General features: G+C 45.2%; 1 protein-coding gene across 4 annotated transcripts in view; it reads left to right on the top strand.

The window, feature by feature from the left end:
* The window catches only part of ACOT8 (acyl-CoA thioesterase 8), a 23,229-nt gene extending 10,273 nt beyond the window's left edge, over positions 1 to 12,956 (top strand). For all 4 annotated transcript variants that reach the window (XM_029611399.1, XM_029611398.1, XM_029611396.1 and 1 more), the window contains exons 2-7: positions 5,347 to 5,503; positions 7,818 to 7,954; positions 8,927 to 9,152; positions 9,342 to 9,499; positions 10,015 to 10,206; positions 10,963 to 12,956. In XM_029611399.1, the coding sequence (XP_029467259.1) occupies positions 5,352 to 5,503; positions 7,818 to 7,954; positions 8,927 to 9,152; positions 9,342 to 9,499; positions 10,015 to 10,206; positions 10,963 to 11,081 (984 nt within the window). In that variant the 5' untranslated portion in view covers positions 5,347 to 5,351 and the 3' untranslated portion in view covers positions 11,082 to 12,956. The remainder of the gene's footprint in view (positions 1 to 5,346; positions 5,504 to 7,817; positions 7,955 to 8,926; positions 9,153 to 9,341; positions 9,500 to 10,014; positions 10,207 to 10,962) is intronic.
* Positions 12,957 to 13,179: the final 223 nt, after the last annotated feature.

The following is a 13,179-nucleotide window of genomic DNA, read 5'->3' on the forward strand; positions in this document are numbered from 1 at the left end:
CCTTCCACATCCTTGGCGTATGTGCAGATTTGGAGAGTTTTTGAGTCTTAATATACTGTTAATAGATTACAACCTGTTCTGCCTATGGTGTCACATATTTTGGGCTTTCTGCAGGAGGGTTTGATTAAGAGCCTGGCCTTTAACTCTCTGAGAGTGCAGGTAGTAGCTTTAGGCTGTCTTCTGGGTAAGGTACAGGGGATATCCTCTGTCCGCGAATACGGATGTGATGCATTTTCTTCAAGGAATGAAGAATTTGCATCCTCTGGTTCAGAAAATCTGTCCATCTTGGAACCTTAATCTGGTGCTTAGAGGAATACGTGAGGCTCCTTTTGCACTGCTGAAGAGAGCAACCATAACAAATTTAACTCTGAAGGTGACTTTTCTGGTGGCTATTTGGCCAGGAGAATTTTGGAACTTCAGGTTTTGTCATGTCAAGATCCTTTTCTACAGATTTCAGAATCTGGGATATCATTATGTAGGGTGTGTAACCTTTCTGCATAAGGTTGCTTCAGCGTTTCATCTTAGCCAAACAGTGGAACTTCTGGCTTTTCTGGATTTCGATGTGTCCATGCCTCACGCGAAGGAACTTAGAGTACTGGGTGTAAGGCGGGCATTATTGAGTTATCTAAAGGTTGCTAATGATTTCCGCAGATCAGATTACCTCATAGAAACATAGAAACATAGAAATGACGGCAGAAGAAGACCAAATGGCCCATCCAGTCTGCCCAGCAAGCTTCCCTCATTTCTTCTCCCATACTTATCTGTTTCTCTTAGCTCTTGGTTCTAATTCCCTTCCACCCCCGCCATTAATGTAGAGAGCGGTGGAGGAGCTGCATCCAAGTGAAATATCTAGCTTGATTAGTTAGAGGTAGTAGGAGTAGTAACCGCCGCAATAAGCAAGCTACACCCATGCTTATTTGTTTTTACCCAGATTATGTTATACAGCCCTTATTGGTTGTTTATCTTCTCCCCTGCCATTGAAGCAGGGAGCTATGATGGATATGCGTGAGGTATCAGTTTTTTTCTTCTCCCCTGCCGTTGAAGCAGAGAGCTATGCTGGATATGCATCGAAAGTGAAGTATCAGGCACATTTGGTTTGGGGTAGTAACCCGCCGTGACAAGCCAGCTACTCCCCGCTTTGTGGGTGTGAATCCTTTTTTCTTCTCCCCTGCCGTTGAAGTTATGCTGGATATGCGTGAAGTATCAGTTTTTCTTTTCCCCTGCCGTTGAAGCAGAGAGCTATGCTGGAAATTCGTGATGTATCAGTCTTTCTCCGATGCCGTTGAAGTAGAGAGCCATGCTGGATATGCGTCGAGAGTGAAGTATCAGGTACATTTGGTTTGGGGTAGTAACCGCCGTAACAAGCCAGCTACTCCCCGCTTTGTGAGTGCGAACCCTTTTTTCTTCTCCCCTGCCGTTTAAGCAGAGAGCTCTGCTGGATGTGTGAAGTAACAGTTTTTCTTTTCCCCTGCTGTTGAAGCAGAGAACTATGCTGGATATGCATTGAAAGTGAAGTATAAGAATGGAGTGATCAAGCTAGTTGAAAGGCATCAGGAATAGAGGAAGGTGGAGGTAGTAATTTGGATATTTGGTTTGGGGTAGTAACCGCCGTAACAAGCCAGCTACTCCCGTCATTGTGAGTGCAAATCCTTTTTTCCACATTTCCTCTTGCTGTTGAATCTTAGAGTGATGTTGGAGTCACAGTAACCATGTGTATGTTTATTGACTAAGGGTATTGTCTCCAGGCAGTAGCCATCATTCTGGCGAGTCACCCACTCTTCATTGGCGGCCTCTTGACTTTATGGATCCACAGTGTTTATCCCACGCCCCTTTGAAGTCCTTCACAGTTCTGGTCTTCACCACTTCCTCCGGAAGGGCATTCCAGGCATCCACCACCCTCTCCGTGAAGAAATACTTCCTGACATTGGTTCTGAATCTTCCTCCCTGGAGCTTCAAATCGTGACCCCTGGTTCTGCTGATTTTTTTCTTATGGTAAAGGTTTGTCGTTGCCTTTGGATCATTAAAACCTTTCAAGTATCTGAAAGTCTGTATCATATCACCTCTGCTCCTCCTTTCCTCCAGGGTGTACATATTTAGATTCTTCAATCTCTCCTCGTACGTCATGCGATGAAGATCCTCCACCTTCCTGGTCGCCCTTCTCTGTACCGCTTCCATCTTGTCTTTGTCTTTTTGTAGATACGGTCTCCAGAACTGTGTGTTCTGGAGTGGTCCAAAGAAGGGATATAAGAGTCAAGAGCTATGATTGCTCGATCAGCAAACATACAACAAAGCAGCCAAACTTTTTTTTTTTTAAATAAACTTTAATGCTACCACAAGCACTGGAAACAGAAAAGAAAGCAAAGTACTTCTCTGCTCAACCAGGATATTTGGATGCTGCTTTGTGAAGGGTGAGGGATCCCCCAGATCTACACCAGCACAGGATCCAGTACCGAGCTTCCACCAAGGGTCACCAACTCCTGCTCATGTGCCTCAAAGCAGGGTAAGGGTCATCCTGTGCCTGAAGGATTAAGGGCTTTCTTGATGCGTTCACAGGCGACCTCTTGGGCCGAATCCCAACAAGTGTCTCCACAAGAGATTTGCAGTGCGCAACTTGGAAGTCATTGCACACTTTCGCCAGGCATCGCTTGGATGATTGGGCTCTGGACTCTATGTGCTTTGGGGAGAGTTTTCTACGAGAGGGACTCTCATGATTTCACCCTGTTTAGGAGAGCTTAGGTACATCCCAAGAGTCTGGGCTGATCTGGGGTATGAACAGGAAAGGAAAATTGTTTCCTACCTGCTAATGTTTGTTCCTGGAATACCACAGATCAGTCCAGAGACCCATCCAGTGGGTGGGGAGAGTAATCTGCTCGTAATGATGATTTTGTGTATAATGCAGAGTTGTTTAATTCAATGCTGTTCCAGTTTGGGTTCTTGGAATGAGTTTCCTTATTGTTTGTGACTTCACATGCCTACTGCTCATTATGGGAGTTTGGATTCATGATTCTTACTGTTGGTTTGATTGTTATTATCTTGGCTTGGGTACAGAGAAATATTGAGGGACTGCAGGAGGCACACTAGGTTATATGGCAGTGTCAGAGAGAAGTTTCACTAACTCCATCTGCTGGCAGGGAGGCAAAACCCAGGAGTCTGGACTGATCTGTGGTATTCCAGGTACGAAAACTAGTAGATAAGAACTAATTTTCCTGTTCTCTTCATTCACTCTTCTGTCTTTACTGAGTCTTTTTCCTATTTTTTCCTCTCTATGGCTCTCCTTATTTCTCCAGCTGCCCCACCCACAGCTGACAGTTCCCTCCCCCGCCCCCCCATATCACTTCTCTCTTTATCTCTTCTCTTTTTGTTTTCCATCCATCATGTCACTTTTCTCATTCTGCTGTCTCATCTATTTCATCTTTCACTCCCATATCTCTTATCTTATTCTTACATCATCTCATCCCAGCCCTCTTTCTCCAGTGTCTCTGGATCAGCCTTCTTTCTCTTTTTCTCTCGGACCCCTCCCTGAGCTCTTTCTCCTTTCCAAGTCTTTCATCTCTGTCTCCCTTGTGACACCTCTCTCAATATGCCCTCCTCTTTCTCTCTCCTCCATACCCCCTCTTTCCTGTGCTATCCTGTCTCTAACCCCCATCTTCTTATATCCTCCTCTTTCTCCCCCTCCCTGTGCCCTCCTGCCTCCCTCTCCTTTTCTTTCCTGGTGCCCTTCTCTGCTTTCCCTCCCGTGTCTCCCCGCTTCTCCCTCCCCTACGCCTCTTCTGTCTCTCTCCCCACCCTCTGCCCTCCCCCCCCCCCCCCCCCATTTGTATATCTCGCCTTTCCCTCCATGCACCCTCCGCATCCTGTTTCTCCTAAATCCTTCACTCCAGGTCCCCCTCCTCCCCTTTATGCCTCCTCTGTCTCTTTTTTTTTTACCATGCTCCCATGTTTGTATCTTTCCTTCCCTCCCGTGTGTGTGTCGTCTCCTCCTCCTCCTCTGACCGTGCACCCCCTCTCTCTGTCTCTCTCCTGGCTTGCTTCAGCAGCTATCTTGGCCCAGCATTCGCTGAGGGAGAGAAGGTAGGAGCCAGAGGGCCATTGCTTCTGGGGAGCTGAAGGCTGTGCTGTACCCTGCCTCCCCTTCACATGATGTCCAGTGTCAGCATATTGAAAGGAGGCAGGGAGCAGAGGGACGCAGCACAGGTCTTTGCTGAGAGGTGCCTCCCCTGTCATCCTGCCTTCGCCTTTTGGGGGAGATTTTTTAATGTCTGGTCAGTAGCTCTGACTGAACACTGTACAGTCTGATTCAAAACTGGGCAGCTGGCAACTTCAGTTTGAGAAGATGTGTATATGGGGGGGGGGGGGAGAGGGGATGCAGGAGGGGGTGCTCTTCAGGTCTGCTTAGGGCAAAAAAAAATTAATATGGGGGTAACACATTGGGAAGATTTTCCATCTTCTGCTGCTCTGGAGCTGGCCATGCCATGGCCTCACAAGGGCCTAAAGAGTGCAACCACCTGTGTGTGTTCCTTTCGTGTGATACAAATGCCATTCCCCCTTCGATGTGGTCCACCCGGTCAAAGTATGCACCACCCTCCCCCGTCCAACCAATGTGGCCTGCAGAGCCAAAGACTTAGACTTGCTCTTCTAACCGAGTCCCCAAGCCTCCCACAGATCCACAAATCTCTCGCCACCGCTGATCTGGGCTGGCGAGAGAAGGAAGTGATTTGGCAGTGTCTCTGGCCCTGCCTTCCTCCTCTACATCTCGGGGTCTAATTGACAATTTGAAACACGTGAGACAGCTTGGTGCAGCATGGTTAGACTGGGGCCTTAACAGCAGCAGAGAAGGGTGCAAGCTCTCTCCCCTTTCATCTCTGGTCTTCTCTCTCCTCACTCCCAAGTCTTGTCTCTTCCTCCTCCTCCACCATCTCCAATCTTCGGTCTCTCCTCCTCTACCCATTTCTGGTCCACTCTCTCCATCCTTGAGAACCCCCTCCCTGTGCTGATACTTAAGATCCCTTTTCCCCATCCCCAAAATACCAAAATAAATAATAGAAGTGCAAGCAATTTTGGGGGAAATGATTTTTGTTTTTGTAATGTGGGTGTGGAGCGGGAAGGGGTGAGGCAAGGGGTAGGGGGCAAAGGCAAGCCTTCCCTTGTTTTGTGTGCTCAAAATAATGTAGCAGTTCAGGTTTGGATACTGCGGAGTCACTGACCCCCTAATGACTTTTTCCCTTCCAGCACCGTCGGTTAGGGATTCATAGCATTGCATGAGCCAGGGGAGGGGGAAATGGCTTTCAGCAGCAGTTTCTGGGAAAGGGCCAACAATCACATGACTTAAATCACCTCCCGTTTTAGTTAGGATGGCAGCTTCCATGCATTTGGAAGAATTGCAAGAGCCCGATGAGCCTCAAACCGATCTGGCGACGGAAGCAGCTTCGTCTTCCCCAGACCTCCGGAGTGTGCTGGTGACCAGCGTCCTGAATCTGGAGCCGCTGGATGTGGACCTGTTCAGGTATCCATGGACGTCGTGCATTAGGGATGAACTAGGAAAGGGGGTGGGGTGGGGGGTGGAGCCTAGTGTGCTGCTACGTGAAGGGGCAATCCTAGTGGAGCAGTCGGTCAAACCTAGGTAATGGTCCTGTTGCCGGTTTCTGGTCATGTGACCATATTGGGTGATGTCGTAGTTGAGATGAAAGAATTCCAAAAACCGGAGCCCCAAGCTGATGTGAGCCCAGTGGCGGAACTAAAGTTGCCCTTCCCAGATCTTTGCAGCTCGCTGGGGACCAGCATCCTGAAACTGAAGCCACTGGCCACCAATTTATTCAGCTCTCATTGGTGGCGTAAAGTGAAGACAATTGGGAAATCACACAATTTGGGGTGGGGGGGGGGGGGTGGCAACGCCTTTTAAAATTGCACCTACAAAAGGGCCACACCTTCTTTGTGGGTGTATTGAAATTGCACTAAAGGGGAACTGAACGACCTAGAGGCAGGGTCTGAGGATGAAGGGGTCTGCATGTGGCCACTTTCTCAGTGTTCACAGTCACTAGGACAGAGGGTACATTTTTGTATTAAAATTGTAGGGATTGCTTTACACCCATTTCTTGCTGAGTCTTTCCTTCAGAGCCAGAATCACTCCTATGCCTCACAGTTCAAATATTTTTAACCTTGAATAACTGTCTTAGGTGAAGTCTGATCCAATGCACATGCGCTGAAGCTGCCAAAGCGACAGATTGTGGCAAAAGGCTAGACAAATAATTGCCAAAAAAAAAAAAAGAAAGAATTATGCCACAGTTAGAACTTCAACCAGCTGATGCCACTGCTGACAAGTTTCAGATTTCTACTAATCCGGCCCTTTATGTTTCTGTTGCTGTGTGTCCAGTGGGTGGATATTTTTCTGTTAAAATGTAAACCAAAAAAAAAGTAAACGTTGCAGTTTTGCTGTGCTTCTGCTTTTCCACTGTTGCCTTGGCAGTATCTGGCTGCTAAGGAAGCCACAAAACTGATCACGTGTGGCCTGGATCACATGCGTGTATGTCATTTAATAAGGACACACACCCTCAATGGTTTATGCCCATTGTCGTCAGGAAAATAAATGTACAGTTCTGCTTGTAAATAGCCAGCTGGCGGTGCCTATTGATGGTAATGCAGTCACACACACCCAATGGGAGTATGGCACTTAGCTAGACTTTGATTTGTAGTGGAACTGGGTGAACTAGTTTACATGGGATAAAAATCTCCCACCAATACCTGACAGAAACTGAATTCTCTCCAGTTCTGGCCTGACTCAGATTCAAAGTCTGACTTGTCTGAGATCTGTTTCTGAGTTGAAAGATTCTGTTTTCTGTCCACTCAAATGGAGATCTTAAAGAAGACTAAACAAATTACTGTAGCCTGCATAATTGTATGCAAACCCAAGATTTTGTAGTGAACTGCAGCCTTTGGTTTTACAGGCTTGGTGGAATGCATAGATAATAGTTGGTTCTGACAAAGGTCGGGGAGCTGCATTACATAGGTGTTAACTAGGTCATGCTTTTCCATTGGGAATATTGTCCCTATTTTTAGTGACTATAAACCGAATGTCATTTGAAGCTGTACTGTGCCCTGCAAAAGTGCAGATCCCAGGGAGACCCCTGGAGTTTGAGAAGTATGTTATGATATACCGTACATGGCATGAGTATATGTCAGCTATTGGTGAACATCCCTCATTTGTCCTGGTGTGGAAGTTTTAGGACTTGGCGCTATAGGAAGCATACACAAGTAACTAAAATGGTTGACTATAGTGCATTAATTGAACCATCAGTTATTAGGAGTCTGGCAAACTTGAATATGACAGTTCTTTCTTGTTTGTTTAATATGAATACTAAAAAAAACAAAAAAACCCAGCTACATAAGTTAAAATAAATGTTAAAAGACCTCCAGGATGCTGTACACAAGAAGGAAACAGCAAAGTTTTTCAACTCCAGGAAGAAGGCCTGAGGAATGCGGCAGTGCTCCAGAGATAGAATTCCTTCTTGATTTCTGCTAATGCTGAAGATATTGGTCAGATCTAGTTCTTGACTGGTTTCTCCCCTTCAGCAGAGGACTGAATTTTGTGTGTGGGCCGTGACAGATTTTCTTTTGGCATCCACAGAACATGTGCAGTGCTCACTTGGTTATGGGGGACCCACACAAGTAGGCATTTCCACAAAAAAAAAAATGACAACTGAAATTGGCCTGGGGACTTATTTGGGGGTCAGGGGGGTGAGTTTGGCATCAGGATCCGGGTGGCGATGCTGGAGCCCTGTCATCCTGGTCAGTGAAATCATGTCTTTTCTGCTTTCCCTCAGAGGCACCCATCACTGGGTTCCTGTCACTCGGAGGCTGTTTGGAGGGCAGATCGTGGGTCAGGCTCTGGTTGCAGCTGCGAAGTCAGTGAGTGACGACGTCCAGGCTCACTCACTGCACTGCTACTTTGTCCGAGCAGGTAAACCCGAGTGCCGGCTGAAAGAAGAAAGTTTCGTCTGCACTTTTAAAAAAATTTGCATTTATTTATTTGACTTATAGCCCGCTTTCTGGCATTTCAAAGCGGATTTCATTCAGGTACTGTAAATATTTCTCTATCCCCAGAGGGCTCACAGTCTAAGGACCTGATTCACTAAGGGTTTTTCCATAGGACACAACATGGGAGAAAAGCTTTAATGAATCTGGCTCTAGGTTTGTACCTGAGGCAACGGAGGGTAAAGTCGCTTGCCCAGGGTCATAAGAAGCGGCAGTGGGATTTGAGCCCTGGATTCTCCGGTTTCATAGCCCACTGCTGTAAGCACTAGGCTGCTACGCCACTATTTTGTATTCTAATTCTCTATTCATCCAACATTTGTTTTGGCATAAGACGTATTTTGTACTTCCCCATTCCGTGATGCGTGCAGTGCTGTTTAAAAAGCAGCCGGATGCCAGGCTACCTGCTGCAGCAGACTTTGATCCCAGTACAACTCCTGTTATACCTAGGAAGATTGTTGTGAACTAGGGGTTTTGTTTTTTTTTAATGTTTACTTTCTCCCTCTTTTTTTTTTTTTATTTTCATCTTCAACCCTCCCCTTCCATCCCAAGGCAGCCTACCCAAGCGGTTTTGGGGGACTCATGCTAGCCCGAGGGGTGCCTCCTCTGAGGCGTGTGCCCAGTGCCAGCCAAGCCCCATAACTTATGTTGCAAACTTCTGCACTACACCTTGGGTCACAGGGACCAGGCTTTAAGTAGGTTTTAGTTATTATATTTTCATGTATTGTGTTTTGGTGTGGTTCAAAGAAAATGTCTTTTTTTTTTCCTTAAATGGGTTTTGTTGTTTGTTTTTTTTTTGCTTACTTACTAATTCTGTATTTAATGATAGGTCTGTAATGTAGACATATAAGGCTGCTGTAAAGTCAAACTTCCATACCCTGATGGTGATCCCTATTTCCAGGAGATCCAAAGATTCCGGTTCTTTATCAAGTGGACCGAACCCGCGATGGGGCAAGTTTCTCAGTCCGCTCAGTGAAGGCCATTCAGCATGGACAGCCCATCTTCATCTGCCAGGCTTCCTTCCAGAGGCTGCAGCCCAGCCCCCTCCAGCACCAGTTCCCAATGCCCTCGGTGCCGCCACCTGAGCAGCTTTTCACCCACGAGCAACTGATTGAGAAGTATTTACAGTGAGAGAACTAGGGCAAAGAAGACCCTGTGAGATTGCCCGCTCTTTCTTTTTCTCTCCTGCTACTAGCACTGGAAGAAGATTGTGATTTGGGTGGGGACCCAACCTGCTGAGCTGCTTGAGTGGTCCAACTTGGGCTGCTGAAAATGAAAAATTTTAAAGCAATAATTTTTCTTTATTTTTTTTTAAGGAATCCCAATTTAGTGGAAAAGTACCGTCGGGGTCTGACCAAAATGCTTGCTCAGGAGGTGCCAATTGAGATCAAACCGGTAAATCCCCCTGATATGTTTCACCGCGAGCCCCGGGATCCTAAACAGCTTTTCTGGGTCCGGGCCAGAGGTTACATTGGTAAATTCCTTTGCGTGCATTATGATTCTCTTCTCCTTAAAGCTTTTGTACTTTTCTCCCTGCTGCTGGGATCTTTGCCAGTCTGTGACCTATTAAGCAGTACGGCAGGTTGCAGTCTGGCAGGCAGTGCCTCCCTCAGTGGCAGTTCTCTGCTGTAATCTTGATGGGCACTTCCGCTAGTTATTAACTTCTAATAGTCAAAACAGCCGTACGTTTTTAAACTTCATAGTAATCTTACCATTTTAAACATAATGAAACTATCTTCTCTTATAAGTAAGTGTTAACTATTAAAACATATATGGCCTTTTTCGAGAGAGAGTTTTTTTTTCTCAGTTACGGACTGTGGAAAAGTCCTTTTTAAATAAAAGCCCTTATGGGCATTTTTACTTTACCATAAAATACCTGAACAATGATGTTCCTTGAAGCTGTCCCCTACAGAGATCGTTGTAGTCTATGGATTGCTTTCTCTGCGTAAGAAGGGGCTCTAATGGAGAAGTTGTGCATTGGTTTTTCAGGTCCAGGTGACATGAAGCTGCACTGCTGTGTTGCTGCCTACATCTCCGATTACGCCTTCTTGGGCACAGCTCTGCTGCCGCACCTCCAGCATTCCATCAAGTTCATGGTCTCCCTTGATCACTCTATGTGGTTCCATGCCCCCTTCCGCTCGGACGACTGGATGTTGTACGAGTGTGAAAGTCCCTGGGCAGGTGAGTGCTTCACCAGTAGTGGCATGGCCAGGGTTAAGTAGCCAGCTTGGACACTGGCAGCTCTGCAGCAGTGGGCTAGGACAAACAGCAGCAGATGTTGGGATTTGTGCTCTGAGTATGCCACTCTTATCCCAACTGGCAATGAGGCGGTTATTCTTGGGGCCAGTGTCTTGGGTTGAAACAACAGGAATCCATATGATTTTCCCCACTGGCTCATTAACAGGGAGGGGGGGTCAATTTTCAACTGTCTACTTTTTGAAAACGTCTGTGTCCTTTATTTTATTTATTTTTTTTTTTACACGTGGGCTTTGTAAAATTTTCAAAGGAAATGCCCATGCCCACTTTCCTTTTTTTGAAAATTGCCACAGGGTCAAAGTGCACGTCCTACTTGCTTTTTCTCAAAAAGTAGGTGCTTAGATTTGAAAATGCCATGGATTTTTTTTCTCTTAGCCTAAATTCTGTCCCTCCCTGCCACCTAAGAATTCCTCCCCTTTTCTGTGGCGAGGACTGTGCATGAAACTTTAACTGCACTGAGGGAAGGTGAATTCTTTCAGACAGTGGCCGAATGCAGGTGAAACACTTCTTAGCCATGTATATTGCTTTAAAAATTGCCCACCCCCATGTTTAAATCCTTTGGCGTGGAAATAGATGTTTTGCTGGTAGGAGAAGAATCTTTGGCTGAATCAGGTTTTTTGTAAGAAGCACACTGATAGCTGAATACTCCCCTGAGCTTCTGTCATGGTTTGTGTTTTGCAGGTGCCTGCCGGGGCCTGGTGCACGGACGCCTCTGGCGCAGGGATGGTGTCCTTGCCGCCAGCTGCGCACAGGAGGGTGTGCTCAGGGTGCAGGAGAATGATCTCAAGAGCAAAATGTAGTCACCGCGGGAGTCATGGGACTGAATGGTGCGGGAAGCCCAGCTGTGCTGGCTTCTGCCCAGATCCCTTGGAGAGACATTTGCATCTCACAGTGGTGCACTGTAGAAGCTTTTCACCCATAGGAAACATTTCAGTTGCTTTTTTTAAAAAACTGCAAGAGAAGTTTTTGCTGTTTGCTGCAAAAATCAAAATGCATTTTATTAACCGTCTGTATTTTCTGTTTTATAAAATGTAAAATTGCCACTGCAAAATCTTACAGTACTATATTATGAATAACATTAAAAAATGATGTGTAGATGAATCAGCTGACAACATCTGTGGGTTAAAATATTAAATCGCTAGTTAGGTTCCTGAGGAAAACCATCTGACTGAATCCATGAAAAAACTGTTTGTTTGTATAAATATTGCACTGATTGAAAATCAAATCCTTTTTTTGGGGGGGGTATTTACAGTAAGGGCTAAAATGAGAAAAGGGGTCCCGCCATACTAACTGGAACTTAACCAAATCATTGACCCTTCTTTGGTCTAAAATCAGTTCGCTCCCAATCTTAAATCACCAATTGTATATTAAGACCAAAAAAACCTTAAATGCATTGGGAAAGGCTCAGTCCCCATCTCCATCTCATCATCTGAGGCTTCTGCATGTAATGGAAACATTTCTTCTTGGATTCTTGATCTTACTGTGATGGTTTGGTGATGAGTTAACCCTACCTTTTTCTTCCTTGTAAATGTACCCATCACAATAAATCCATCTGAAAGTCAGGTGTTTAGTAAATGGGGGTGGGGGAGGGTTGGGCTAACCAGTTTGAAAACCTGGTCTTCTGATACAAATGCCCTTTCTGGTGAAGGTACAGAAGCAGAAAATCATATCTTGCCTGCAAATATGCAATGTGATTTCAGCTTTTCATTAGCCCATAAAGAAATGCCACGAGGAAACAAAAGCCTTTTTAGTTCTGAAGATATTTTGAGATACATAACTGAAACTTGAAGACTCGGCTGCTGCTTTCCATGCGCTATCCTGAATGTTATGAGCCTGTTGAGTAATTGAGCCACTTGTTCTAGCTCCTGCCTGGGGGTCACATCTGTAAGGGAGACAAGACTGGCAAGTTCCTTTTTGATAAGAGCAGTAATGATACCTCTTCCCTGTTTATAATTCATTCCTGAATTGTTTAGGTAAGTTACTGCTAGATAACCCATCCCAAACTCTTGTGTAGGGAGGATTGCATTCTGTCTTGCATCAGATTTAATTGCTGCTTTTTCAACTCTTATGCTGAGTATCTTAGCAAGACAATGTTCATCAGTTTCATGTGGAGGATGGCGAATGAAGTTTGGAGCACTATAGTTTTACATAAGGCATATTGACTGAGGTCCATGGCACTGGCTTGTACAAGTGCTTACGGAGGTGGCTGCAGCACCAGGCATCTTGTTATATTGTGAGTTTCAAAATATAGTTGAGTTCCTTTTATTTTCTCACAGCTGAAGATCAACCCATTTGTTTCTCTGGGAGTTTACTTTCTCATTGGCCTTTACCAGAACAACTGTTTCCTGCAGGAAAGTTTTTTTTGCATCCTTTCCTGTCCTATATACCGTATCCAAGGACCATAGATCGCTGTAGCATCTGAAGGTCCAGCTTGTACATAGTCACAGTATTTTATTTTCTCTGTTCTGTATTTTTTTTGTGTGATTGTATTTGATTTACTTGTTCAAATTTTGTCTTACATTTTGGATCTCTTGTAACTTATTTTCAGCACTTATTTCTGTTTAATCATATATTTTTATCACTGTCTTTTGAGAGTGCTGTGGTTAAGGTGCCATAAAAATACCAAAATTTATGTATAAATGCCATGTCAATATTAAAAAAGAAAAATCTGCTGAGCAACTAAAATTAGACAGCTCTGTTTTAAGCTAACAATTTTAAAGATGACAGCCTCACTAAAGCCAGCTCGGTGCTGCTGGGAATACCCAGTCAAACTTAACTGGAAGATAAGGCCATTGCAGAAAGACTAAATTAATTCTTTGTTTCTGTGTTTACTAATGAGGATGTTGGGGAGATACAGTTCTGGAGATGGTTTTCAAGGGTGAACCTGGAAGATGTAGG

The sequence above is a fragment of the Rhinatrema bivittatum genome, chromosome 8 (assembly GCF_901001135.1).
Source record: "Rhinatrema bivittatum chromosome 8, aRhiBiv1.1, whole genome shotgun sequence".
NCBI classification, from domain to species: Eukaryota; Metazoa; Chordata; class Amphibia; order Gymnophiona; family Rhinatrematidae; genus Rhinatrema; species Rhinatrema bivittatum.